Consider the following 25,329-nt stretch of genomic DNA (forward strand, 5'->3'; position numbering starts at 1 on the left):
CCCCGACAGCTCCCGACCCTGCCCAGCTGCGGCTGCCCCTGCTGCAGGATGATGTCAGCGCCAGCCAATCAGGGCGCGCCGGGCCACCAGGGCCGGCCCGGCCATTGGCTGCCGCGCCGCTCCCGCCCCCCTCCTGACTCGGGCTCCGCCGCGGTTCGCTGCGGAGCCGCAGCCAAGGCACAAGTGCGGGGAGGGGAATAGGAGGGGAAGGGAAAAAAAAAAAAAAACCCTACACAAAAAACCGACAACCAAACCCACCAAGACGCCAGCCGCCATTTCGCGCAACAACAGGCAGAACCCGAGCGAACAGCCCCAGCCAAGCGCCCTAAGGAGAGAGAGAGAAAGAAACAAGAGACACACGCACAGAAGAGTTAGACAGGAAAAAAAAATACCCATAGACTCCGCCATGATCACAAGAGGTTTAATCGCCCCCCCTCCTCCCTCAGACTTAATGCCCCATTACAGCCGCCTCCTCTGCGTCCAACCAGCTAGCAGATCCCTTCACCTCGGCTCCCTCCTGCCGCAGCAGCAGCTCTTTAGAGCCCCAAACTCTCTGTGCCCAAGGTGTGGGGGGACGCTAGTCTATGGCGCTGCTGCTAACTGCTTCTCCAGTCACCCGAAAGTGGCGGCTCCATCGAGGCAGGGTAAGAGCTGCCAGCCCAGCTTTTATCTGGTGCCCCGAGTTTGCGCACTGAAGAAGGCTCGCTCAGCCCCTGGTGGGCGTCGAACGAAACCCCAGCCGCCGCCTCCCCTCCCTCCATCAGCCGTAGCGCTGGAGGGGCTGAAGCCGGGCAAGGGAGGCAGGGCGGCGTAGGGGTACAACGAAAAGGAGACATGGTGGTTAGAAAGACGGGCTGCTTACGAACGGCAGGAGCTGTGTTTGCCCTGAAAGGCTGAGCGAGCTCCTGGCAGTGGCAGCGCCCGCTGGTCTGGATGGAAGCGCGCCATTCCTACTCCCCGAGCGCTGTTCCCTAACGGGCAAACGAGGCTCGTTCTCTGCTTGTCTCATTCCCTGCAGAACAGAAATGCCTTCAGCGAGTGCTATCGCATTCGCTCTGAGGAAAAAAGCTTTCTCCCACTTGCCTTTGAGTCCTAAACGCTTCGGGGAAGATTCTCAGCCTCGAGTGTCTTACTGAAAGTTTCAGTCAAAACCTCCTGAGCAGGTCTGCAAAAATTCCCGCTCCTTTCTCGCTCCCCTCTTCCCCTCCCCTCAGGTAGTTCTTCTGCGTGTGTGAGATCCAGCGGGTCTGCCCGGCTTTTCGCGCAGTTTAGGCCGAAAATGTGCTGTTAGAGATTCATAAAGAACACGTATGCTGACAGCATCGACGGTCGTGAGGAAGAAGCCGGAGGTTGGGGGTGTGAGAGCGGCCGAGGAGGGAGTTTTGGCGTTTATTCCTCCGAGGATGCAGCTCTGACTCAGACACCCTCGCTCCCGCCCGCGCTCGGCCCCACAACAGGCCGGGACGGAGCCCCCGCCCCTCCCGCGCGGGCTGCGCCGCCGGGGCTGCGGATCGCCCCCGGCGCCAGCCCCCGCTGCCGCCGCCCCTCCTCCGCTGCCCTACTTCCCTCCTCACGGCCCCCCTGCCCAGCCCCTGCCGCAGTCTGGTGCCGCGGCCGCGCCCAGAACCCGGAGCCGTTCTGCGTGTTGCAAAATGGACTCTGAGGGCTCGGCGGGCGCGGGCTGCGCTCCCGGCCCGTAAGCAAAATGGCGGCTGTTTGGCTTCGCCTTGGTAACCCTGCCCCTGTCAGGCGGGGCGGGTGAGCCCCGTGCAGGGGGAGGGAGGGGAGAGCGGACGCCATTTTCCCAGAGAGAGGCAGTGACATAGAAGGGAGCGTAGGAGGCTGGAGGGAGGGAGGCACGGGAGCAGCGGCGGCAGCAGCGGGGTTTGTACACAGGTCCCAGGGCAAAGGCGCCTTTGAGCTGGTCCCTGTAGGGTTCTGCGCACTGAGCTAGGTTTGGGGGGAGGGGGGGTCTCCTCTTTCCCTTTCTTTTACTAGAGCCTGCTGAGGGCTGAGTCCTGCCTAGGGTAGGGATATCCGCAGTGGGGCTGTTGCATTGTTTTGGTTGGGATAGAGAAGGGGCTCAGCTGAGGGGTCCTGCTGCCTGGCCTGTGACCATTACAGGTGAGTCTTTGGTTATTACGAGCATATTCTGCTCTGGGTGCTTTGGGGGAGGGGGGGTGGAAAAAGAGTGAAATGCGACGGGAATGTCTCATTACCTTCGGTGCGAGTATAACTCCTTCCCACCCTGAAATGTGTTTAATTTCTGTTTAAGTTGCTTTGAATTTGCTTTTCCTTTTGTGGGGTTTGGTTAAAAAATGGCAGGCTGTCGCTATATCTTATGAATATGGCGGGTTACTGTAACTGGAGGAGCTGAGGAGAATTTTTTGGCAGTTACGCCAGATTTATGCATTATGCTCGGAAAATGAGCCAAAAGGAGCTATTATGTGACAACATAGGTTTCCTTGGGCTGGCGGTTTTCAGAACGGGTTTGTGCGTTATTGGGACTGCGTATTGAGTTTTATGAAGCTTGGGGAAGCCTATTCTTTTCCTCCATCCTGTATATTTTTGCTTTGTGGTACTAAAATGGCTCTTTATAGGCCTAATCTCTTTGCCTTCCACACCCCCGCCTCCCTGCCTGCCTCCCTGTTAATATCTCCGCTTCGTGGTGTAACCTGGACAAACGGAGAGCTGTCCCCAGGAGTTTCTGTGCCAATTTAAAAGGGGATCATTCTCCCCACCCCCTTTCTCGAGGCTGTAAGGAGTTGGACTGGTGCACCCATTTCTCGCTTTAGTTTCTGCAGCCAGTGTTCGTGTTCCCTGGGTGGCATATTTCATTCTCTTTCCTGAAGCTGTAAGTGTCGGTGGGTTCCACCGTATTGCTGCAGACACCGGGGAAGAGAAACAAACGGTTCACTGTGTACTACTAAATAGGGGAGAGAAACATAATATAGCCTGATTATAAAGGTCCTGTATTCCCCCATACTCGGCTATTAGGGAACGTGCGGTGTCTGAAAGCCCTGAGGTCCCTAAAATGCTACATACTACGTGTCGTCAAAAGCAGAAGTTCAGTGCTGCATCTAGATTTACGAATGTTTTAGTCTGTTTATTTACAGTAGCTTAAAGGAATAATAACGAAGCATTTTTGTTACTCAGGGTTCAGATCAGAGAACAGCAGGAGATATCCGTGGCAGTACTTGCAATGCATGATTAATTGGTTATTATCACTATACTTTTGAAGTTACTTTTTTAAAAATGTGGAGCAAATTTATTAATTTCCCTCTTTTGTCCTTTAGAGATTCTAAAAATGGCGGCCTCAGGCTGATGTTGTGGTAATCTAATCAGCTCGGGTCCTCCACACCCCATGCAGTGCGTTTGTCTGCAGCATATTAGTGTCTTACTATGTTAAAATGAAAAGGCTGTTCCCTTCAAATAACGTACAAAACAGCTCTTGGCTTTTACTGCGATTTAAAAATGCTGTGTTCCAGCTGATTAATTTTATTGGTTATGTGTGTGAAAGGCAAGTGAACGAGACCACTCTTGTCGGGGAGAAGGGGGGTGGAAAGAGGCAACAGACTCAGGCAGCTCCTTCGAGGGGTGTGTGTGGTGCTCTGAGGTGATCTGGGTGTCGGGCTGCTGAATTGGAAAGGCTCCTGCGTTTGTGATCGATACGGTGCAGCTGTCTGTCCTACTAACGGCATAGAATCTGTAATATTTATCAACCACAGTCGTGGATTACGGTCACTGAGACACTCGGCTAAATTCTTTGTGGAAGCACATTCGTGAACGTCACGTTCATCTTCCAGGAAATACCTTCACTGGACATCGGTGTAGTAATTCCATATATTCATAGTTAGAGAATACAGAATGAACTTAAGGGAATAATGCACATGAGATTATAACCTGTTACTTTATTTAAAGACACAGAATTTCTTCTGCTGCCATGTAATTTTGGCATTGCATTTTTTTCTTCAATTTTATATGTTGCTGGATAAATTGTGTATGTGATAACACACACACTAGTCCTGAGGGAAGGTGCGATTCCTAACGTCTAATTTTTTTCCTAAATGAAATATGAACCATTTAGTATCACCACTATAAATATGTTTGAGTGGGGGGAAGGGAGGTCACAAGGATTCATTATTTGGTAGTTGGTGTAGTGTGCTCTGATACATACTATAGCAGCTGCAAATTGTATGTTTTAAGCAACTATAACAAAAAATAAGTTTTCACCTCTTTTAATGCCTGTCTTTAGTCTTGTCCTTTAAATTAATGAGATTTGAATTCCTATTCCAGTATAGCTTTAGAACCTTCTGGATTTAAGAAATCAAAAGTGAGGTGTTGAAGTGGCAAAGCTGTCTTCAATCTGTGATGAATTTTAATTTAAATACCATTTAGAAGCGCTGATGTAGGATTTGAGGATACTTGAACAGTAAGATAGACTTTTAGGGGATTGTTAATGCATGCCTTTAGTGTGTTTTGAGGCCAAAGGCTGAGTGATTTCATTAATTCTCCAGTAATGCATGCTCCCATCATCTTTATTTATATAAATACGATTTTTTTCTTCTAAGCCATGTCTTATTCTCTCTATTTAAAAGTACATGAAAAAGACAAAGAATTGCGAGCCTCTATGGAAACCTTTTGCCTTTTTCTTTCCTTGCCTTCAGTTGGAAGCTCCTGTTCTTGCTGCTCCACACTCTGCAGCTCTCCATGGCTTCGTCATGTTCTCAAGCAGACATTTGATTAACAATTAGAGGAAAATAACCTTGTACACTTTACAAAAAGTGTTTGGGGGAGGGTAATGAAATAAACCAAAAATACGAATTTTCAAAATTTACAGTTTATTTTATGCACTAGGAACCTCTTGGGAATTTAGAGATCTTCCAGAGTTTTCCTGTATGAGTTCTAATGACTCAGTTTGCCTTCGTGACTCAGTTTCTCCATTTGTATAAACAGATCTCTGATTTGTTTTAAGGAGATGAGACTGCAAAACAAATTCTACCTTGATTTTTTAACTACATTGATGTTTTTATTGATATATTCATAAAGAATGAAATACCCCCCCACCCCCAAAACTAATACTAGCTTCTTGAAAGAGGGAAGATCTGAAATCTAAATTCCTTTTTTTTTTTTTTAAAGAATTCTATTCCACAAACATGGTGTCACAAATGCAATAATGTGGATTGGACTTATGAATCCATTTATATTAAAGTTTTTAATATCTAAAGGAGACTTTTGCTTAATTGTCACTTAGGCTTTTGGGTGAGTGTTTTTGCCATCTGGGAAATTCCAGGGGGGAAATAATTCTGATTCTTTAGACTAAATCTGGGAAAGTTTCTCTTAGGACTAAGTAACCTCTTCAGGTTACTCTGAGGTAATGCAACTCCTGATTTCTCTTGGACAGCATACACAACTATTAAAGTTCTTCTGGAAAGCAGCAGAAATGCAGAAATCAGTGTCACACTGAAGGCTGAAGTGTTTCTCCAGTTCTGTTCTTGGTTTGACTAAGGACAGTGTTAATTTTGCATGCATGCTAATACTAATTTTAGTAAGGACTATTTGTGGGACTGAGTTAAGGAGTGGTGTATGTAATTGTAGAATCATGGTATTGTTCTAACTAGATTAATGTAAATGAAGGTTTAATGAAAGTATATTGCTGTTGTCATGTGACATTCTAACAAAATTTAGTGGGAGGGGTGTAGATGGGTAAAGATCTAAAATAGAAGCCAATTCAGGCTTCTGCAGAGATCCTAAAGAGGTGCATCTATGTTATTTGCCTCGTGACTTCCATGCAGATGAGCATTTGTGAATCTGTGAAAACCAGACTTTGTTGGAGTGTTTTTTCAACAGGTGCCCTGTTGAAGTGTTTCCACTGTGCAGATAGTTCTGATTTATTGCTGAGGGTGACACTTCAGGCATCTCTGGGGGAAAAAATTTCCACAGATGAGAAAAGTGGATTAGGGAAAAAATCCTCAATTCTATGCTTCCAAATTCTGGATTATTTAAAATATTAACTGTAGTGGTCTTTTGAATGGTGCAAAATGGATATTTCTATCTGCTTCAGTGTTCATATTTTCTTAGTAACAGAAGAGTTGTACCCACAAGACCTAATCTCTTTGAGGATCCAAAATTCTGCTCATGACCTTCACATTACAGAAAAAACCTGCTGTAGTTGTGTTCAAAGGAAAACTGCTGTTAACCTTTAAGGCATAACAAACAAGTACTTAAAAGAAACCTTTTCAAGGTTTCAAATACTTGCTAGGAGATACTGCTGTTATATGTATTTCCTTCTGCAAATCTTAATGTCATAATGAAACAGGATTTAAGCTGTGTTGGTTGTTAGAAAATTTTAGTAAGACCTTTGAAGACAGTTTTATTGCACAGAGTATATTTTTTTAATATGCCTGACCTAAGTGGTTTTGTATCTTTATTTTTCAAAATGAAAATATGGGTAGGAACTACAGTAAATTAGTGTCTATTCAAGTTATGTGTTTGAAAAGTGAATGTGAAGAATATATCACAGTAGCACCCAGATTGCATCCTGTGCAAGTAGGGTATGTTTGGTACTTTTGCATATTGTATTAGCAGAGTGCTGCCTCTGTTTCATGTGATAGTTCATACACTGCTCAGATGGGGATCCAGTGCTGTAAAACCTGAGTGAGACTTTAAAGGGACCAGCAATTTTGCAAATCAGGCACTTCCAAAATAGTATTCTTCCTAGTTTGAGAACTTAAAATTAGCACTTGGATAGTTTAGGTACTAAAATTTCATATTGTAGGCTCAGGTTAAGGAAAGCTTTTTTATTTTATTCTCATTTGTAGTTGTGTTTTTTGTGTTTTATGCCATCATAATCTAGGTAATCATTCACTTTTCTATCTTCATCACAAAAGTAAATTGCCTTCAAGTTCAAAGACAAGATGATAAGACTAAATTTTAATGACATTATTGTACTTTCTATTGCAACTCAAGAAAGAAGCCATATAATCTGTTGTTGGCCTGCTTATCACAGAATGGTGTGGAGCTGGAAGGGACCTTCAAAAGCACTTTGTTCCAGCGCCCGTGCCGTGGGCAGGGACACTTCCCCGAGAGCTGCCTGCTCAAAGGCTCATCCAGGTGTGCCCTTGAACTTGCAGGAGAGGGACATGTGCTGCTTCCCTGCACAGCACCAGTGCTTCTGGTGCCTCAGCAGCCTCTCTGGGAGGGATTTCTTCCCACCATCTCATCTAAATCTCTCATCTTCCAGTTTAAAGCTGTTCCCCCTTGTCCTGTTACTGTCTACTCATGTAAAAAGTCACTGTCCCGCTTTTTTATGAGCCCCTTCTAGGTACTGAAGGGTTTCATTGAGGCATTTGGAGCCTTCTCTTCTCCAGGCTGAACAACCCCTGTTCTCTGAGCCTTTGTAGGAGAGGTGCTTAGGCCTGTGGATTATCCCTGTGACCTCCTCTGGATCTGTGCTAACAGATCCACTTCTTCCTAGTGCTGCAGACACCAGAGCTTGACAAAGAACTGCAGGTGGCATTACTTGAGAGTGGAGTAGAGGGGCAGAGTCACCTCCCTTGACCTGCTGCCCACACTGCCTTTGGTGCAGCCCAGGGCATGGCTGACTTGGTGAGCTGGGAGTGCACACTGGGAGTTGTGTGGGGCTGCTCACAAACCAGGGCATGGCTGACTTGGTGAGCTGGGAGTGCACACTGGGAGTTGTGTGGGGCTGCTCACAAAGCAGCCCCTGGCAGCCTCTGTCCTCCTCAGGGCTCCTTCTCCACCCATGCTCTGGCCAGCCTGCCCTTGTGCTTCTGGGCACAGGGGCAGCACCGTGCCCTTGGCTCTGCTGAGCTTTGTGAGGGTCACTCAGGCCTGGCAGGGTCCCTCTGGATGACATCCCTCCCCTCCAGCATGTTGGCCACCCCTCAGAGCTTCGTGTCCTGGGCAGACTTGCTGAGAACGTGTTTAATCCATGTCGCCAGCAAAGGTTTTAAACAGCCATGGTCCCACTAGCAGTTTGTGAGGCATGCCACTCAGCACTTGTCTCCACTCTGACATCGAGCTTGACAGCTTTTGCAGCTTGTACAAGTGCAGCCATGCAGCCAGTTCCTTATTCACCAAATGCTCCATCCATCACTTCTTGTGTCTCTCCATTTCAGAGTTAAAGATTATTTATCACTCACAGAAACTGATCGAACTAATAGCCTGTATTTGCCATTCAAGACTTCAACTTTTATGTAGAATGGTAGATTTGGGTCTTTTACCTTGAGGAGTTCTGAATATTTCAATTTGTTTGGTGTTCATTACTTTTTAACCCTTCTAAATTGATAGGACTGGAGATACTTTCTGACTGTTGGTGATGCTATTAGCTTGCCTTGGGCAGACAGAGGGGCCTAACTTCTGATTAGAATGGTTATAATGGGCCTGAGTTGAAAACTGTATCACAAAACATGATAGTCAAGTCTAGATGGTTAATCCTGCTTTAACTATTGCTTTAAAGAAAATTTTCTAATAAGGAGTGGTTTTAGTCAGTTCTGCTTAAACCGAAGATTTGAGAATTCCAGCAGCTTATATATAACTTCTGAGGAAGGTCCAGAGTGATTACATGTCTCTTTTGGTTTCCAAACCTATCATTCTAGAACTGTGAAAGAAACATGAATACTTTATATATAATTCATAAACAATACAGTAGTTATTTTACTGATGATAAGGGTGAGGTTCCTCCCTCAAATGCCTTACCAAATGGTTCCACTGAGTTTTTTCCTTTTGCTTAGGATAGGAATGTTTGATGGGAAACTTTAATATCTTTAATATTATGAAGGATTTTCATGAATGACTGTGTTGTGGGGTTCTTTTAAATGCTTGTTCCCTGGCTTACTTTCCAGTGATATCTTTTGTGCTGAAAGACAAAAGCCAACACTGCTTTTTGTTCCCCTCTGTGTGGCAGTAGTAGTGAAAATTCAAGCTGTTTATTGAGCTTCCATCATAGGGCAGAATTTCTTTGTGCTTATTTAAAAATCAGATATTTTATATCTCTGTTACTATAATAGAAAAATGTACTGAAGCCTCCATTGAAAACACGAAGCTTAAAATGCATGGAATGGAAATTTCTTAAATAATACACTTTTGCAAAATAATTGTAAATAGTTGAAAATAAATTCAGTTTTGTTTTCTTGAAAGTCAGAAGGATCTTTTGACTGTACACTTCTGTAATTTTTTCTGTGTCCTTGAACATGAAATAGTCCCTCCATCTGTTCTCTCATGTTTTCTTGCCAGTATCCTCCCCAAGTTTTTGTAAAGAACATTGAAATACTGCCAAATTGTTATGAAAATATATAGTCCAGGTTGAACTGTAGTTAATGGACTTCTTCTGACTGCCAGAAAGAATTAGAAATTTGTGTTTGAAAGAATGTGACTTTGACTTGCTTTTGTTTTGATTCCTAGGCATAGGTGTAGCCGTCAGGTGAATGTCTACAAATTGCTTCCATGAGTGAAAGTAGAACCACTGCTGAGCTATGTAGGTAAATCAAGTGTCAGGGATAAAAAAGAGGAGCTAGTGTTTGAAATCTACATAAGTGAAGACATATCAAAACAAAAATATGCTTAGCTGAAGTCGGACTTGAAATAAATAAAAAGAATTTACTTCTTCTGTAGTAGGTAGCTAATAATTACAGTAGACTCCCAAGTCTTATTGAGCAGCATAGAAAAAATTCATTAGCTTATTTGGGATCATGAAGCCCACAAAATATTTATACTGTTGAAGGCAATGCCAATATTTATTTTTAGCCACCTGTTTTTTCACCCCAAAATCTGTACTTGTTGGGAGGAGTACTGGTGACTGAATTGCCATGAGGTATACTGTTGTATTTAATAAAAAATAAATAGACTTAGCCCATACAGTTGTAGACATGAATTTGGGTATTCTTACAGAATGTGGACTGTATATACTTGCAGAAAGCCTTTATTTTTTAGGATGTTTGTCAGAATAATAATGTAAGATAACAGATAAAATGTTTTCGTTGAGAGTAATTGCTAAGTCACATACAGGCAGTTTGTCTAAGTTTAATCAACAGCTTTTTATCATTTTGTGCTGCATGGAGAAATACTCATTTGCAGTAAAATAGCTGATGCAAAAAAATGACATAAAGCCAAGATATTTTTACTGGGAAACTACTTTATTAATGTTCCTAGCCTTTGAATTTTTCTTTAAAGGCATTTTAGATTTTTCAGTGATAGACTGTAACAGGCTAATGTTAGGTAGATAATATATACTTCTCCAGGCAATATGCAATATTGCTATGAAAAAAATAATTTTTCACCTTTTCATGTGCTGTAGTTGTTTTTTATTTTACAGTTCCTTGGCTCCAGCTCAAATAATTGATGGTTTTTGAATGGCTAGGACTTTCTTGTGTAATTTATTTTCAGAAGTATAGCAGATGCTTAGTAAACTTAGTGACATCAAGCAATTGGCAGTTAATTTTCAGTCCTGGGTGTTGAATTCTGCAAATAGAAAACCTAAAATCTGTAAGTGTGGTGTGTGTTAGTGTATCTCTATTTACTGTTTCTTTTATCGATTCCTTTTCAATGAGCTAGTCCTTATTCTCTCTGTAACTGCTTTTGCCTTTATTTCCTTTCTACCACTCATTCTTTTTCTCTTCCTAGTCCCCTATTTTGTCTAACTTCCACTGAGAGAAGAAAAGGAGTGAAGAGAGAGAAGAGGTAAGGTCAAGCCTTCATGTTTAAGGGACTAGCATAAATATTTGAGGAAGAGACCTTGCTTTCATTCCCAGCAGTAAGCAAGAGCAGCCCTGTAGTAAAGGAAAACAGCCTGTGTCCCATGGAAAGCAGCTTTGGTGTGGCCCAGCTGGCAGACTGGCTTGCTTTGTGCAGGCTGGGGTCTGTGTGGTGAAGCTGTCACCTGTGTACCAAGGAAAACCGTGTGATGTGATGGAAACTCCAAGTTTTTATGCATCTTGGATACCATGAAGGAGGCAGGGGTTTTTATTTCCCTGTTTTAGGTACTAAAGTCTGACCAATTCATGAAGTTTGGCTGTCATTCCAAATGTGACTGGTCTTTAATGAATGTAAAATCCTGCATTTGTCTCAGGGTGTTCATAAGCTGAATCAGGTTGCCCAGAGGAGTTGTGGATGTCCCACACTGAAGTGTTGAAGCCCAGGCTGGATGGGGACCCTGAGCAACCTGGGAGCAGAGAGGTGTCCCTGCCTATGGCAGGGATGTTGGAACTGGATCATCTTTCAGGTCACTTCAAACCCTGGCCATTCTGTGATTCTGTGCTGGTACATTTTGCTTATTGGCACTATTTTAAAAGCTTAGTTGGAGGAGGAGTCTTACTTTGTAGTTGGTTGTAGTAAGAGTGTTTCTTAAATAAGTTGGTCTAATGATTAAGTAGGTCTGTGTCAGTACAAGCAATAATAATGTGATAAAACAGAAATGTGACAGGGCTGGGAGCTTGGTAGCCTTGAGCTCTCTGAAGCTTTCTGAAAGTCCAAGAGGAGGTGGGGGCAGCTGTGAGCAGTGTCCTGTGAGAAACAGAGGCATCATGATTTTAGCCATGATCTGTCATGTGTGACTTCAAACCAGCCACAGCAAGTACTGCTTTGGGTTTTTGTCTGTCTGACAGGGTACATGAGCAAGGCTGGATGGACATGAGTACTGACAGTGTGCAGGTGACCCTGAAGGATACTGAGGGGTTTGTGAGTGAGGCTAGAAGCAGTTAATATTGTGAGGAGGAAGAAGATACTGCTGAGAGGGATATAGAGAACATTAAATCAGTGGGAATGTTGGAGCACACACTCCAAATACCAGATTTCTTCTAGAAAAGGTTGTTTCTTCTATATGATTTGCAGGACTTGGTCATTAATTGGTCTTAATTTGTATATTTGAGTGTGCCTACTGTGTCTTGTTTTTCCTACTCCCCTTTTTTTGTTTCAGCACAAATTAGAAGTAAGCAAAGTTATCTGTTAGGTTACCACAGAAAGCAGCAAACAGTAGCAAAGGTCTGAATTTGGACTTGCAGTTGTTTCTGAGTCTGTGCAGTTCTTACTGCAGTGGTGTAACATCTGGAAGTTGGATATCCATTCTAATCTCTTAGGAAATCTGTACAGCTATGGAGCATGCCGGGGAAACAGAGAAAACTTCTTTGCATGTAGGATTAGTCATTTATTCATGTATTCTGCTTCTAGGTCTGATTAAAGGTGTGTTACCTCCTGAGAAACAGACAGCAATGAATAAATATTGATTACTTTATACATTTATTTTATGGTATGTGTATATATGCTGCTTATTTTTGCCATATTTGTGTGTTGATACAAGTATATACATATACACACGTGCACAGTAGAGTTCATTATTTGAATGGTACCTAGAGTGTGCCATTAAAATGCCAGTGTCTCTTGCTAATTTTAAAATAATCTCATTTCTTGTTGGACTTGTATGCTCAGAGCAGTAGTAGAAAGCAGCAGTTTAGAAAAGCATGGTTTTATTTAATGAAACCTTCTTTAAATCTTTCCTCTTATTCCTTTCCAATTAAAAAGAAAGTTAAAAATCAAACCCAAGAAACAAACAGAACCCAGCACATACCTCCCAAACAAAAAAACAAACAAAAAAATTCCAAAGGAGGGGAAAACCTGTAGGTAGGAAAGCCAAGTAGTAAAGCTTAGTCTGTTGGCCTTGTGACAGTTCAGGACATGAGTTTTCACTCTGTGTTTGTGGAGCCTGACAAACTATTGATAGTTGCATTTTTAATTCGATTTCTGCTGTATGGATTGTGCCAGGGCATAGGTCTGTCAGCTTTCTTGTGGATTTCTTGTGGTCAGGGGTGGTTCCCATGAGCATGCATTAAATGATGGGCCTGTAAATGTGAAGAAAAGTATGACAAGAATTGCTTTTGCTCATGATTGCAAAATGTGTGTACACACATGATGTAATTGCAGGGAGGAGGAGAATGTTTAGATTGCATTCTCAATAAATGCAGCTCACGCATAGAAGATGCATGCTGAGGTAATAAAATGCAATAAAACAGAATGCTAACTTTTGGTCACCTCTTACCTGAGATGGCTTTGTATAAACAAGTGCCAGTAAGATATGCAGGATTCAGAAGAGGTCTGAAAGCAGGAATACATCTTGGAAATCTTTGCGTCTTCCCTGAAAGGCCTTATTGATATGGGAAACAATAATTAGTTTTGTAGTGGTCCTTTGTAACTTTGGAGCTAACCTGGACTCACAGTAGTGTGAATTTTCTACTGGGAGCAGATGGAAATTAAGAGTGCAACACTTGTACATTCACATTGATTTGGTTCATTCACATTGATTTGAAGTTACAGCCAGGTTAGCATTGCATGCTGGTTAAACTGAAAGGTCTTGCTTAACTTAAGACTGTCATGTTTGTGTGTTTTAACATTGATTTATTTTTTATCTGTAAATCTTGTAACTCTTCTTCCTTGGTCATTGCTTGAGAGGAAAATTGACTGTTTCAGCAATTTCATTTGTTGCTTCAAGCTGATTCCCTTAAGGTTCATACACATCTCATGAAAATGAGCTTTCATATGTACTGTGTGTATTGTGATACTTAATATAGCTCCAGGAAATGGTTATTAATTTCTTGCCTGGATTTAAAGGTGTGAGGGAAGGGGTTTAGCAAAAGGGAGCCTCTTCTGTGCTTGTGTTGAGGGGAAATAAGCTCTTATAATCACGAGGTGAACTGTCCATTGCTGGGTAAATGGGAAAACAATGACACTTTTTAGATGTTGGAGGGGGAGAGACTGACAATTATTCCTGGCCATTTCAGGGACTCAATTTACTACATACGGGAAAGTGACTGCTTTCACCTTTGATGTATTTTGTAATACACTTTTCAAGTTACATAATTTTGCTTTTAAGGAAAGAGTTGGCATATATACATAGCTTAGAAGGTTTTGATTAAGTTTTCTTCAACTCTGGTTATGTGGATTTTGTATATAGACCTTGTGAAAGCAGAGAGTATAGACATGGTAATTTGGTTAGTCTGTAAATAGTTCTGTGGTGACATGAGTTAAGGACTTCATGGTGAAGTTGTATGCATCAGTAGAAAATCTAAATAATTGTTTATCTTAAACCAGCACTGTTGTGTCTAATGGAAGAGCCTGGTTATGGGCTAATTAGAATTGGATTTTTCTCCTTAAACCTCTGTGTTTAGGAAGATCCTGGTGATTTGCTTTGCAGAGCCATTCTGTGATGAAATCTCCCAAATCTTAAAACGTCTAAACCATCTAATAACTATTTTTTTATCTTGTAATTGTTGATGGGTGATAACTGCAGAGAAAAATATTGAAGAACTTTACATGTAAATAAAATTCATAAAAACAGGAACGAAAAGATTTAGTGTTTTTGTAATGCCTAGTGATGTGAGAAACTTGAACTGATCTAGCAATCCATGTACTTAAGTTAGTGTAGTCTTCTGTGTGTGTGGGAAAATTCTTATATTTGAGATAGGATATAATTTAACTGTAAGCTTAATTCCATGTTCCACTTACATCCCTTTATAAATTAGAAAACAAATGTTAAGCTTCAAGTTGCTTTGAATCTCTTCCTCTCTTCTAGAGTAAATGTATTTTTTCTAACTTCTGTACACTTTTTGTATTTGTCACATGACAACAGAATCTGGGAATTGTTCATGGGAAGGAAAAAACAAGGAAAAACCAAAAAACAGTGAAACTGTCTGTAAAAAGTTGTCAGATATGAAGAAGAATAGCAGAAACAGCTTTAATTTTTATTTTTTCCTCTTTGATTTTTGTAGTATTAGACATAAACATTGTTAAAAAACTCCCAACAAACTAGACACCCTCATCATAATATAATAATATTTCTGTAAGTATTATAAGTAGTAATGCTGTCTTCATATATTAATGTTTCTTTAGGATTCTTTTTATGTTTAAGACAAATAAATTGTTAATGGTGTTGCCACCATCTCTTCCTGGTTTTTATGAAAAGTTTTGTATGTGCATTTAGACAAGAGCTTTAGTATTCTTAGGCATACAGCATAGGGTTAACACTGATGGAATTTCAGGAGATCACACCCTTACCTTGTTCAGGGTTGAGCTGTCTGTATTTGGGGTTTTTTCCTCCTTTGGGTACCAGTGGCAAAGTTAAGTTTCTTCTCCTGATGACAAGTGATCTTAGCAGGACGTGAGAGAAAGGAAACCTGTGGTCTCTGCTAGACCACAGAATAATGTTGTTTTAGTGGAATACCTCAGGGATAATGTATGAGTTATTTCCTGTTCTTTAAAGCATAAATTGTGTTCTCTGTACAAAGCCACAGAGATTAATATTTTGGAATGTATTGCGCACTTACGCTTCTGGTTTTTGAGTACAATTAATTTATACAAAAAAGGGTCCTGGTGTCATGAACAAAGTGGATCATAAGAAATATGGTGAAGCTTCAGGTTTTTTAGACTTGATGCAGCTGTTGAGTCAGAAAGCTCCTGTGTATTCTCTGGAGACAAAGAAAAGTGCCATTTGAAGGGTAAATCTGTATGAGTGAATGGTGAAGTGTGATGGGTGTGGAGAGGTTGATCTTGCACAAGATAAATGTTTTAACCAGAAATTTGTCTGGGTTTTAAGAAGAACATTTTATTATTAGGGCAAGGTAAACTTTTTTACTGCAACTAAATAAAAGCAAAATTTATTTGAATAAGGGAATTTTTTTCCTCCTATAATAAAGCTCTAGGGTGATTATGAGAAAATGTGGTGAATTTAAGAAATTGCCAACATGCTTTCAGAGCTTAGAGTGTACTGTTACTAATGGAGTAGACTATAACAAAATTGTTGTTAATTAAGGTACAGTAGATGAGCCACTTTGCCCAGTAAAGAGCTGATCAATGAACTTTGGACTAGCAGTTTTTATATGGTGGCTTTTAACTCTGTGACCCTGAAATTAACTGGAATAACCAGTGTGGTCTTCCTGTCTTTCAAGTTCATGTACTGCTTGAAGAAAGACTTTCTTAAACAGTGAATTGTGGAAATGAATGTACCTATGAAAGCAGCTTCTTAAAGGCCATGGATGACAGTTTGTCAGAGTTCTGAAAGAATAATTACTTGAAATAGATGGATACTTGCAGGAGTTGGAAAGTACCAAATCATGACAGCAGATAGTATTTTATGACTCATCTAAAATACCAAGCTTCAAAGGATAAGCAATCTCTTCATAGATAAAATTCCCCAGTGGTTGTGTTGCTTTCTTTCTGAACTTATAAAAATACTGGGAATATTAGTATGTCATGGCAATGCTTCTGATTCTGACATGGTGGAAAATAATTCTTTTCCATCATTCCAAATTTAACATCACTGTAGGGATCATAATTGGATGGCCTATATATAAGGTCACAGTTTTGTTTAATAAGTGGGTGTAGTGTTTTTAATTTATCCTAGATCTCCCCCCACTCTCATTACAGGCATTTGTTGAGGATGGCTACTCATAATTAATGAGCAATGTTTGTTTGAATTAACTTGGCCATGGAGGTATTGCAAGCCAGTGACTGCCTTCATTCTTCCATACTGAACTGTAGGCAGAGGAAAAGCTTTAGGGAGTTCTGTGTGTGTGATGAAGGTGGTAAAAACCAGTGAGTATTGCAATCATGTTCCACTTCCTTTCAGATGAAACATATGTGTAATGCTCTTCAGGCAAAAACATCTTGATTTCTCAAGTTTCTGACCTTACTCAGTGTAGATCAGGTTAGAATTTTTTCCTGAGTTCTGACAAACTGTACTTGAATAACTTGCCATAGGGCAGGAAGTTGGTTTTAGTTGAGTCCCCCCTTTTGTTGTTGGGTTTTAGCTCGAATGGTGGTGTATTTGCCTTGTCCTGAATGGGGACATGGATTAGCCATTGATTTTCAGTCTATACATAGCTATAAAACATTCATGCCTCTTCTTTTTCTGCATTACATTTAAAAAAAACCCAAATATCACTTGATTATCAGATTCAAGTGACGTTCACTGACAACACAGAGAAGATCTGCTTACCAAATCTGTGATGATTGGGTAGTGTCAGTTGTTTTATGTAAGTGTGGAGATGTCACAGCCCATGAGAGAGCTTTGTAAATGTGTTCCTCACTTCCTTCAGTCTCCAGGGCATTTTTGCCTGTGCTGTTTTACAGCTGATGCTCTAACTGGTTAGAAGTGTTTAAAGAAAATGTTTTAAGAAAAAACACAGCACCAACAAAATCAAGTTTAAGTGCAAGAAACACCTTTCTAAGTGAGGATCTTGATCCCAGACAGTGGTGTCTAATATGTCTTTTAGACCTACATTGAACCACTAAAGCTGTTTTTTAAGAATTACCTAATGACAGGCATCAAGTAAAAACTCCATTCTGCTGATGATTTGGCAGCATTGGTCACACTGCAGGGAGTACTGGAACACCAGTTAACCCTGGCCTAGCTGATTTACCTGGATTTAGAAAATTCATGGTTTCTTTAAAGTTATTGTATGAATTTTTTACTTTTTTAGAAGATGGGGACTAAATGGTGAGTTGTTGCTTCCTTTAAGTTGTAGGTACAGCCATTCAGGGTTCTGCCCTATGAGTAGAGTTAGCCTTGTGGTGGGAAAATGAGTACTCACTTCAACTGTTAGAGGGGCTTATGGGTTTTTCAGCCCTTCTATTGAAAATAGTCTATACCTGCTTTTGATTTAACATATTTTTCTTGCTACTTATTCTTGACAGTAATATATTTTTTCTTAATTTTTTTTTGCATAGCTGGTGATGCAGTTTTTTACTTGTGGTATTTAGTAAGAAAATGCTCAGTATTTAAATGAGGAAAGCAAAATATTCCAATGGCTACTTGGCCCAGTGACTTTCTAGCTCATTGTATTTGGTGTCTCATGTAATAGGACCAAATCACACCTTTTGCTGTCTAGAAGGAGAGTGGATTAGCTGTAGGTTTAGGCACTTCAGACATCTTGGCATGTTCTGAAATTAATTGCCAATCTTCACTAGTGTTAAAACATTTAGGAAGTTAGATGAAGACTTGCTGCCATCTCATACTTTAGAGATGTCTTGTACATGCCACTTTGACATCTTGAAGGCACTGACCTAGTCAATAAAAGAAGACAATTCAGATTTAATTCACAGGGTTTATCTGAAGTCCATTTCTCACTGGGGCTTGTGCTTTTTGTCAGTGTAGTGTTTGGCAAGAATAACGTGTTGAAATGAGGTTCAGCCAGGATAGGTGCTGGATTCCACACCTGGAATGGGGCAGCCATGGATGTATGGACAGACTGGGAATGAGAGGCTGGGGAGCAGCAGCCACAGCAAGGGACTGGGGGGTCCTGGTCCTGACTTCTGAACAGAGCCAGCAGTGCCGCCCATGTCCTGGGGCATCAGGCACAGCAGCACCAGCTGGGCAGTGGAGGGGATTGTCCTGCTCTGCTCTGGGGTGGCCTCATCTCCAGTGCTGGGGGCAGTTTGGGGTACCTCGACATAGAAAAGACATTAAACTATTAGAGAGTGCCCAAAGGTGGTGAAGGACCTTGAGGAGAAGCTGTATAAGGAGTGGCTGAGGTCAGTGGGTCTGTTCAGCCTGGAGGAGACCTCACTGCAGTTACAACTCCCTCATGAGGGGAGGAGGAGGGGCAGACCCTGATCTCTGCTCTGTGGTGACAGGACCTGAGGGAGCGGCCTGAAGTTGTGCTGGGGGAGGTTTAGGTTCAGCACTATGGAAAGGGCTCTGAGCAGGCTCCCCAGGGCAGCGCTCCCAGCACCAGCCCGACAGAGCTCAAAAAGCGTTGGGAGGGACAATGCTCTCAGGCACATGGGGTGGCTCCTGGGAGTGGTGCTGTGCATGGCCAGGGGCTGGCCTTGATGATGCTCGTGGGTTCCTTCAAACTCAGCACATTCTGTGATTCTGTGAAAATATATTGGTCTCAAAATTATTGTGCTCATGTAGACATCAGCTAAGATACAACATTTTGTGGTTTGAGAAGAGTGTCTTTATTAGGCACAGTAGGTGCTTCACTGCAAAGTGGTTTGTGGTCTTGCAACTTTGACATTTTGGTGACAGTTTGCAATTATTCATTATGTAACTGCTGAAGGTACTGGGCTACTTTACTTAAATTACCTAGTCACGTGTAAAAGCTGGTCTGTATTTGTGTGTAAAAGTGCATTAATTTACTCATCTGTGAATAGCTGAGAGCTGTTCACATTTCTCTTGTACTTGGTTGGGTGTTCTGCCCTGTGTGGTAAGGAAAGTGGGGGACTGGTAGTAGCTGGCATACAGGTTGGATCCTACATTCACTTGTGTGAGTCAAGCAGATTGTAGTTTACTCTGCAGTTAAAAACTACTGCTGATTATTTTTATTTTACTCCGTTAAAAAAATCACTTCCAAAAGTGGTACTGAACAGGCACAATATCTTCTAGTGGTGATTTATTAAAATGTAAAATGTTACCTATCGTTATTGTGAATTATTAGAATTATTTTGTTTTTTTAAAAATACTACATGGCAGTTAAGACATTTGTTTTCTTTTTAAGTGCAAAACAAAAGAGAACAGTGCTGGCTAAGACTTAGTTGCAAATTCTCTAACTAGGTTTCAATTGAAAGGTACAGCAGCTAAGCTTTGACAGCAGAGGGCCAGTCTCTGGCACTTCCCTGATTGTACTGGGGTTTTTAACCAGAAATTTGAATGATTGTCCATTTGTAATATATTCAAGTTCAGGTATTAAGACCATCACACTCTTTAAAGAGGTTTATTTGCAGTTAATTTTAGAGAAGATTGAATGTTCTCCTTTTGCTTGTGTAAAATCCAACTAGCAAAGTAATTGTGACAGATATAAATGGCAAATTTTAAAAATAAAATACATGATGTAAAATTGCCTGGGTTTGAAATGAACTGACTTAATGTGGTGCATGTTGTGTTTTGTTTTTGGCAGGGTTTGTGGATGCACTTAGATGTTTGCAATGAGCACTGTGGCTGGCATGCCCCAGTGTTTTGGATACCAATGCATAGGACTCCGTAGTAATCGAATTTATCAGAAACGAACGTCATGAGCATAGTGATCCCATTGGGGGTTGACACAGCAGATACTTCTTATTTGGAAATGGCTGCAGGCTCAGAGTAAGTATGTGAACATCATTTGTAAGTGCTCTTACCTAATTTTTAATTACTTTACTTTTTCCTTCATGGCCATTTCTTGAATACTGTTGGAGAAAACTTAAAGAATTTCCTTAGTTTTGTTGAATTTTTAATTACTTAAATTAATAACTGTCACTTTATCCTTATGTCAGTTTCTTCCACTTTAGGGGAGCAAAGGAGAGAAGCTAAATGTTCCTACAGGTGCATGTTTTTCTTGCTTATCAGACTGACAAATAAAGATGCTGCTTGGTTTACTTCTCATTCAAATATTTTGCCATTTCAGTTTCCTTTTTAACTACATGTAAAAAAATTTTTTGATTTTGCACGTTAGAAAGATAAAATTATTTGGTGCATTAAACTGCAAGAAAGTAGTAGTAATCAAGACAAGTGTGTGAAGATGTGGTATTAGCATTTCTTAAAATGAAGGCCTAGCTGAAATGCTAATACCAGATCTTCAGAAAGTTATTTCTAATTGTAAAGCTAGTAGAAAATGATTTACTAACTGTGTATAAAGGGTTACAAAAGAGCTAGTGAAATCTTGCATTCAGTAAACTCTGACTTTGCACCAAATATTTAGTGTAGTGAGTTTCTGGGTTTTGGAGGATGGGGAGAGTGACATGTGGGGGTTTTTTTTAGGGTTGGGGGGAGCTGTTGTTGTGCATGTGTGGTTTTTTGTGTTGTGGTTCTTTTCTGTTTTTTCCCCCTAGTCTCCTGTACAGTATTGATGGGCTAAGGTTTAGGAATTGTTCATCTCTGACTGGGTACATTTCTTGTCAAACAAACCTTTCTCTGTGTGTAGCACACAGAATGTTTAAGAAGCAGGTGGTTTTTCTTTCGAACTTTGAAGGAAAGTTTAAGGTGAACTCTAGAACAGCTTTTTAAAGGGATGTTTCTCTACTGTGCTTCCAGGTATATATGAGGCTATTCTAGGTTTGTGCCATTTATTTGAAGAGAACCAAGAATTTGCAATTCAAAAGTTTTTGTTACAATAATTTTTAAAAGTTGTTTTATCTTTTCATATTACAAATACTCTTAACCTTGGTGCAGAAAAATTTTTAACTGTAGTGAAGCATTCACATTTCATTTTTTTCCTGTGCTTTTCTTTTATGTTTAGAGAAGGTCATGATTCCTGAGGTTGCTGACATTCCTTGCAGACACAGCATGTCATGCTGAAATGAAAATAAATAAATTTAGTTGTCAGTATAAACAAGATAGAGTTCACAGTGTGTTATTTGCTTGATACTGTGGCAGAGCGACCCAGTTAGGAGCTGCTTTTCTTCAGATGTTAAGTGGCTGTTACCACTTAGATTAATTCTTGTCATCTCTGCCGTACTCACACTGAAATGTGTGCAGCTGCATGATTGGTGTCTGCTGATTTAACAGCCGTGTCACTGTCACAAGAAGTGTGACACAGAGGTGTGTCCCTAATCTGCCAGCTTACACGGTTGTAAACCCTTGCTATCACAATCCGTGTGGCTTCCTCTTTGTTCTTGTGCATTTTGTTGCAGAGGGCAGCATGCTGGATGTGGGGTGTATTAGTAACTGTCCTGGATGGTCTGTGAGCAAGTTCTGGGGTTTTCCCCGGAGGGAGGAGCTAGGATTTTTCTGCTGCGACTGGCAGGTCAGATATTGCTTCATCAGTTGCTGAAGCATGAGCAAACACAAGAATGGGGGAGTGGCACACTTGATTATGCAGCAGAAGCAGCTTAGGGAAAAGCTCTTTGTGTAGTGCAGTCTGCTAGTGCTGAAAGATTTTTCCTGATGTTTTGAACCAAGGCATAAGCCTATTAAAGGAGGGGATATTTTATATGATGAATAGTTCCACGTATTTTAATAATTGTAGCAAATAGCTGTGTGTGGAGTAGCCTACTAAGAGGTTTAAGGATCTTAAAAATAGGGTGAAATAGTTTATGTTACATGTACTTAAGTGGGGTCTCCAGATAGATCTTTGTGTCATTGTAGTCAAAACACACATAATTGGCCTTTATGACCTTACTAAAGATGGGGATTTGTGACTTCTTAGTGGTAAGGTCCTTGTAAGCAGAACAAGCCATTTCTGAAGGTTCACAAATGAAGCTTCCTGGCTTCAGAGAGTGCTTGTGGAGTTTAGAGTGTAAATATAAGCTATACATTGGGAAATGCCACTGATGGTGCTGCTTTTCTGCTTATATCCATACATGTTTTTTAGGGAGAAGGCCTGTATGATAAACCTCCCAATCACAGTGTAGAGATCACTGTGCTGAGTTCAGTATCCAGGAGAAAACACTGGTGCAGTCTTACCTACAGATAGGATCGGGCCAGCCTGTACTTGCAGGGCCTGCTGAAGGTGCTCAGGTAGCAGAACCCACTCCCTGCTAGAGAAGCAGTCCTTGGTTCTTGTTGTCTAGCTGTCACGTGTCTTTGGTTAGATGAAGTGTCTTGAAATAGAAAATGTTGTTTCTCATACAAAATATATTGTATTCTTTTGTCTGAGGTGGCCTTCAGCTAGATGCTGTTCAGGTGTGCTGATACAAACAGAAAACAAACCTAAACTCCTTCAAAATTAGACCCATCAAGCTGGATTGTGGAAAATGGATGTTGCTGAGAGGTTGCACTTGGAGTTCAGACAAATGTTCAGGAAGTACTTGTAGTATGCTTAGCTCACAGCCTAAAGCTTGGATACCCCATCTGCCTGTGAGCATTTTAGTGAGATTTTGTTTCCTGCTTGAATATCTGTATATTTATGGAAGTGGTTGATGGCCCCAAATTCTAACTGACTGTATTTTGGGTATTAGTCAAAAATTGTGTGCTTTTTTTTTTTCTTAATTTATTACTAAATGGTCAGAAGCAAAACAGTGTTTAAAAGGAGTGGAGTGAGGGAGATGACATTTTAGAGACGAATTGGCTTCCTTTGAATCATTGCAGGTTGATTTCCTTAATACAGGTTAACTAACTATAAAAGTGTAGTGATGAGGTTTTGTAAATTACCTGCTCTAGGGTGTTGCTTTTAGTTTCTCACTAATGCCATCTGCTGGCAACACGCAGAATATTTTGTTTCCATTTTAGAAATGAGCGGTAGGAAATGACTCATAACATGAAGGTGATTCACTTGCTAAATGAAAATTCTCTCAAGGCTTTTTTTTTTTTTTAATATGGACATCTTTGCTTTTTTAAACTGATTTTAGAAAATACTTTATCTCTGTTTTCAAGGTACAGGGATGTCTTAAAATCACTGCAGACCAAGATGTGCCAAGCTTTTTGTTTTGTTCACTGTGAACATTTTTCACAGTTTTGAATTACTGACCACAATGCTTAACAAGTATATATGATATTTTAGCAAAATACCATGGTCAGTTTATCACAGTAATATTTATTTATTTAGGAAATAACATTTTGATCAAGCTTCATATATACTGTGTTGCAATACAAGCATTGTAGTTTGGATGAAAACCAAAAATACAATAAATATCTTTTAGTTATGCAGTAAGACAGCAGTTGTTTGAGGTGAAGCTGAAAAATGTGGCATGATCAGAGGACTGACAGAATTAGTACCTCAGTCTCTGACAGAATTGGCTGATGTCCAAAATACAAGCAAGGAAAGCCTTACAGTGTTTTCACGGCTCTGAATGCTTACGTGTTTTCCTGCTGAAACCTTGCTGTCTGGGGTGGCTGTAAGAATGCCAGTGGTGAAATGAGGAGTGTTTGTCTGTAGTGCAGGAGTTAGTGCCTGGCTGCTTGGGCCCTGCTGCTTGAGCCCAAAAAATCGAAAACTTGATTTTTAAATGAGGTAGCATCTCATGCTTTAATCATCTGTACAATGAAATATTTTACCAAGAGGAATTTCTTCTCAAAGCTGTACAATTCTGAGATGCTGTTTCAGAAGAAGGCTTTGACCTTTGAACAGACAGGTGTATGGAGAGCATCTTTTCTGTTTGAGGTCAAGCACATGGTGGGTAAAACCAGGAATGATGAGGAATTCAGTAACCTGTTTGTCAGAGTTGGTTTTGTCTGTGGCTCTCTGAAGAATGGTGTGCTCATTCTGTACTGATTTATGGCATCTGTGTCACTTTTCTGTTGACTGTAAAAGAAATCTGTGATGGTTCATTTCTAGTTTAAGTGAATGCTCTTGGAGCTCCTTCCCTTAGTTCTTGGTTTGTTCCAGCCATTTGCAGTGGGTAAATGGAACAGTAACAGTCACATTCAGAGATCTAGTGAGCATCTGTTATGATTGAAAGTAGTGTCTGTGCCTGCGTAAGCATTTAAAAAAGGTTTTACTGAAAGCTAATTGTGCTCCAAAATTTTTAATAGTTGCCTTTCTGTATCACCTGACTTTGCTCCCACCATTTTTCTGGTTTTCCTTGTTCAAGTAAAGATGTGCCTTTTTCTTAGTAACATTGTTTTCTGAATCTGTTTTATGAGTGTTAAAACAGTTGGTGATAAATGAATGTTTTTGGAAGCTTTACACTTTTGCTTCCCACCACTGTTATGCCTGTAAATATTAAATTTTGTTCTCTTAAGTGGTTTATAAATGGCTGGAGTAATAAAAAATGGATGTAGGGTGTTGGGTGTATTGTCTTGCCTCAGATCTTGAAAGGGACCTGGACTATCTTTTTGATGACTTCTGTAATCAGATGATGAAATACACAACCTCCTTTTTAGGACACTTTCATTCTGGTATCTTTCACTGAATGTTCCTGTGTTTAAGTAGCTGGTATTTAGGTCATAGTAATACTTATTTTTAATGAAGGAAACTCTCCTAAATTAATCCAGCGTGGATTGTACCAGAATCCCCTCCTGCCTGTCCTTAGTAAGCCTTCCTGCTCTGAAAACAGAGTATTTTTCAGCAAGACCTAGGTTGAGCATTGAGCACAGAGGGGATAAAAGTGCCTGTGCTGCTGCTTGTCCCGTTCAGGAACAGCAGTAGAGGCCGTGCAGTGGGCAGGACATCCTTGTTCCTGGAGAAGCTCATTTCTGCCATAGCCATGATGGATGTGTGCCTGATGCCTCATTCGCTGGCATTTTGGTTGGCTGGGCCATCACAGGGATTACTGGTGGAGCACAGAAAAGATGTGTGATTACTGCACAAATATGTTGGTAAATAGGTAAAAGCAAATTGGTTGGAAAGGCACAGTTTTTTCATCTTTTGTCTTTATTTTAGTCATGAGCTTAAGTTCTAAGCTGCTTCTAGAAGCTAATTGTAACAGACTCCAAATAAGATTGTATTTTCAAGTTGTGAAAGCGTG

The 25,329-nt window shown here is 40.9% G+C and overlaps 1 protein-coding gene and 1 long non-coding RNA gene across 4 annotated transcripts in view; one reads left to right on the top strand and one right to left on the bottom strand.

Annotated features, from left to right (window-relative positions):
* Positions 1 to 405: 405 nt before the first annotated feature.
* On the bottom strand, positions 406 to 1,612 carry LOC141728750 (uncharacterized). Its single transcript, XR_012579907.1, has 2 exons — positions 1,084 to 1,612; positions 406 to 1,012 (listed from the first exon to the last, which is right to left on the bottom strand). It is a non-coding gene; the product is annotated as an uncharacterized LOC141728750 (long non-coding RNA).
* Positions 1,613 to 1,829: 217 nt separating this feature from the next.
* The window catches only part of KMT2E (lysine methyltransferase 2E (inactive)), a 58,519-nt gene continuing 35,019 nt past the window's right edge, over positions 1,830 to 25,329 (top strand). Inside the window, exons 1-3 of one of the 3 annotated variants that reach the window (XM_026790856.2) lie at positions 1,830 to 2,124; positions 10,645 to 10,701; positions 19,905 to 20,089. In XM_026790856.2, coding sequence (XP_026646657.2) covers positions 20,019 to 20,089 — 71 coding nt within the window. In that variant the 5' untranslated portion in view covers positions 1,830 to 2,124; positions 10,645 to 10,701; positions 19,905 to 20,018. The remainder of the gene's footprint in view (positions 2,125 to 10,644; positions 10,702 to 19,904; positions 20,090 to 25,329) is intronic. The other 2 variants (XM_014264087.3, XM_074538850.1) reach the window with 2 other exon arrangements.

Source organism: Zonotrichia albicollis, chromosome 4, assembly GCF_047830755.1.
Source record: "Zonotrichia albicollis isolate bZonAlb1 chromosome 4, bZonAlb1.hap1, whole genome shotgun sequence".
Lineage (NCBI taxonomy): Eukaryota > Metazoa > Chordata > Aves > Passeriformes > Passerellidae > Zonotrichia > Zonotrichia albicollis.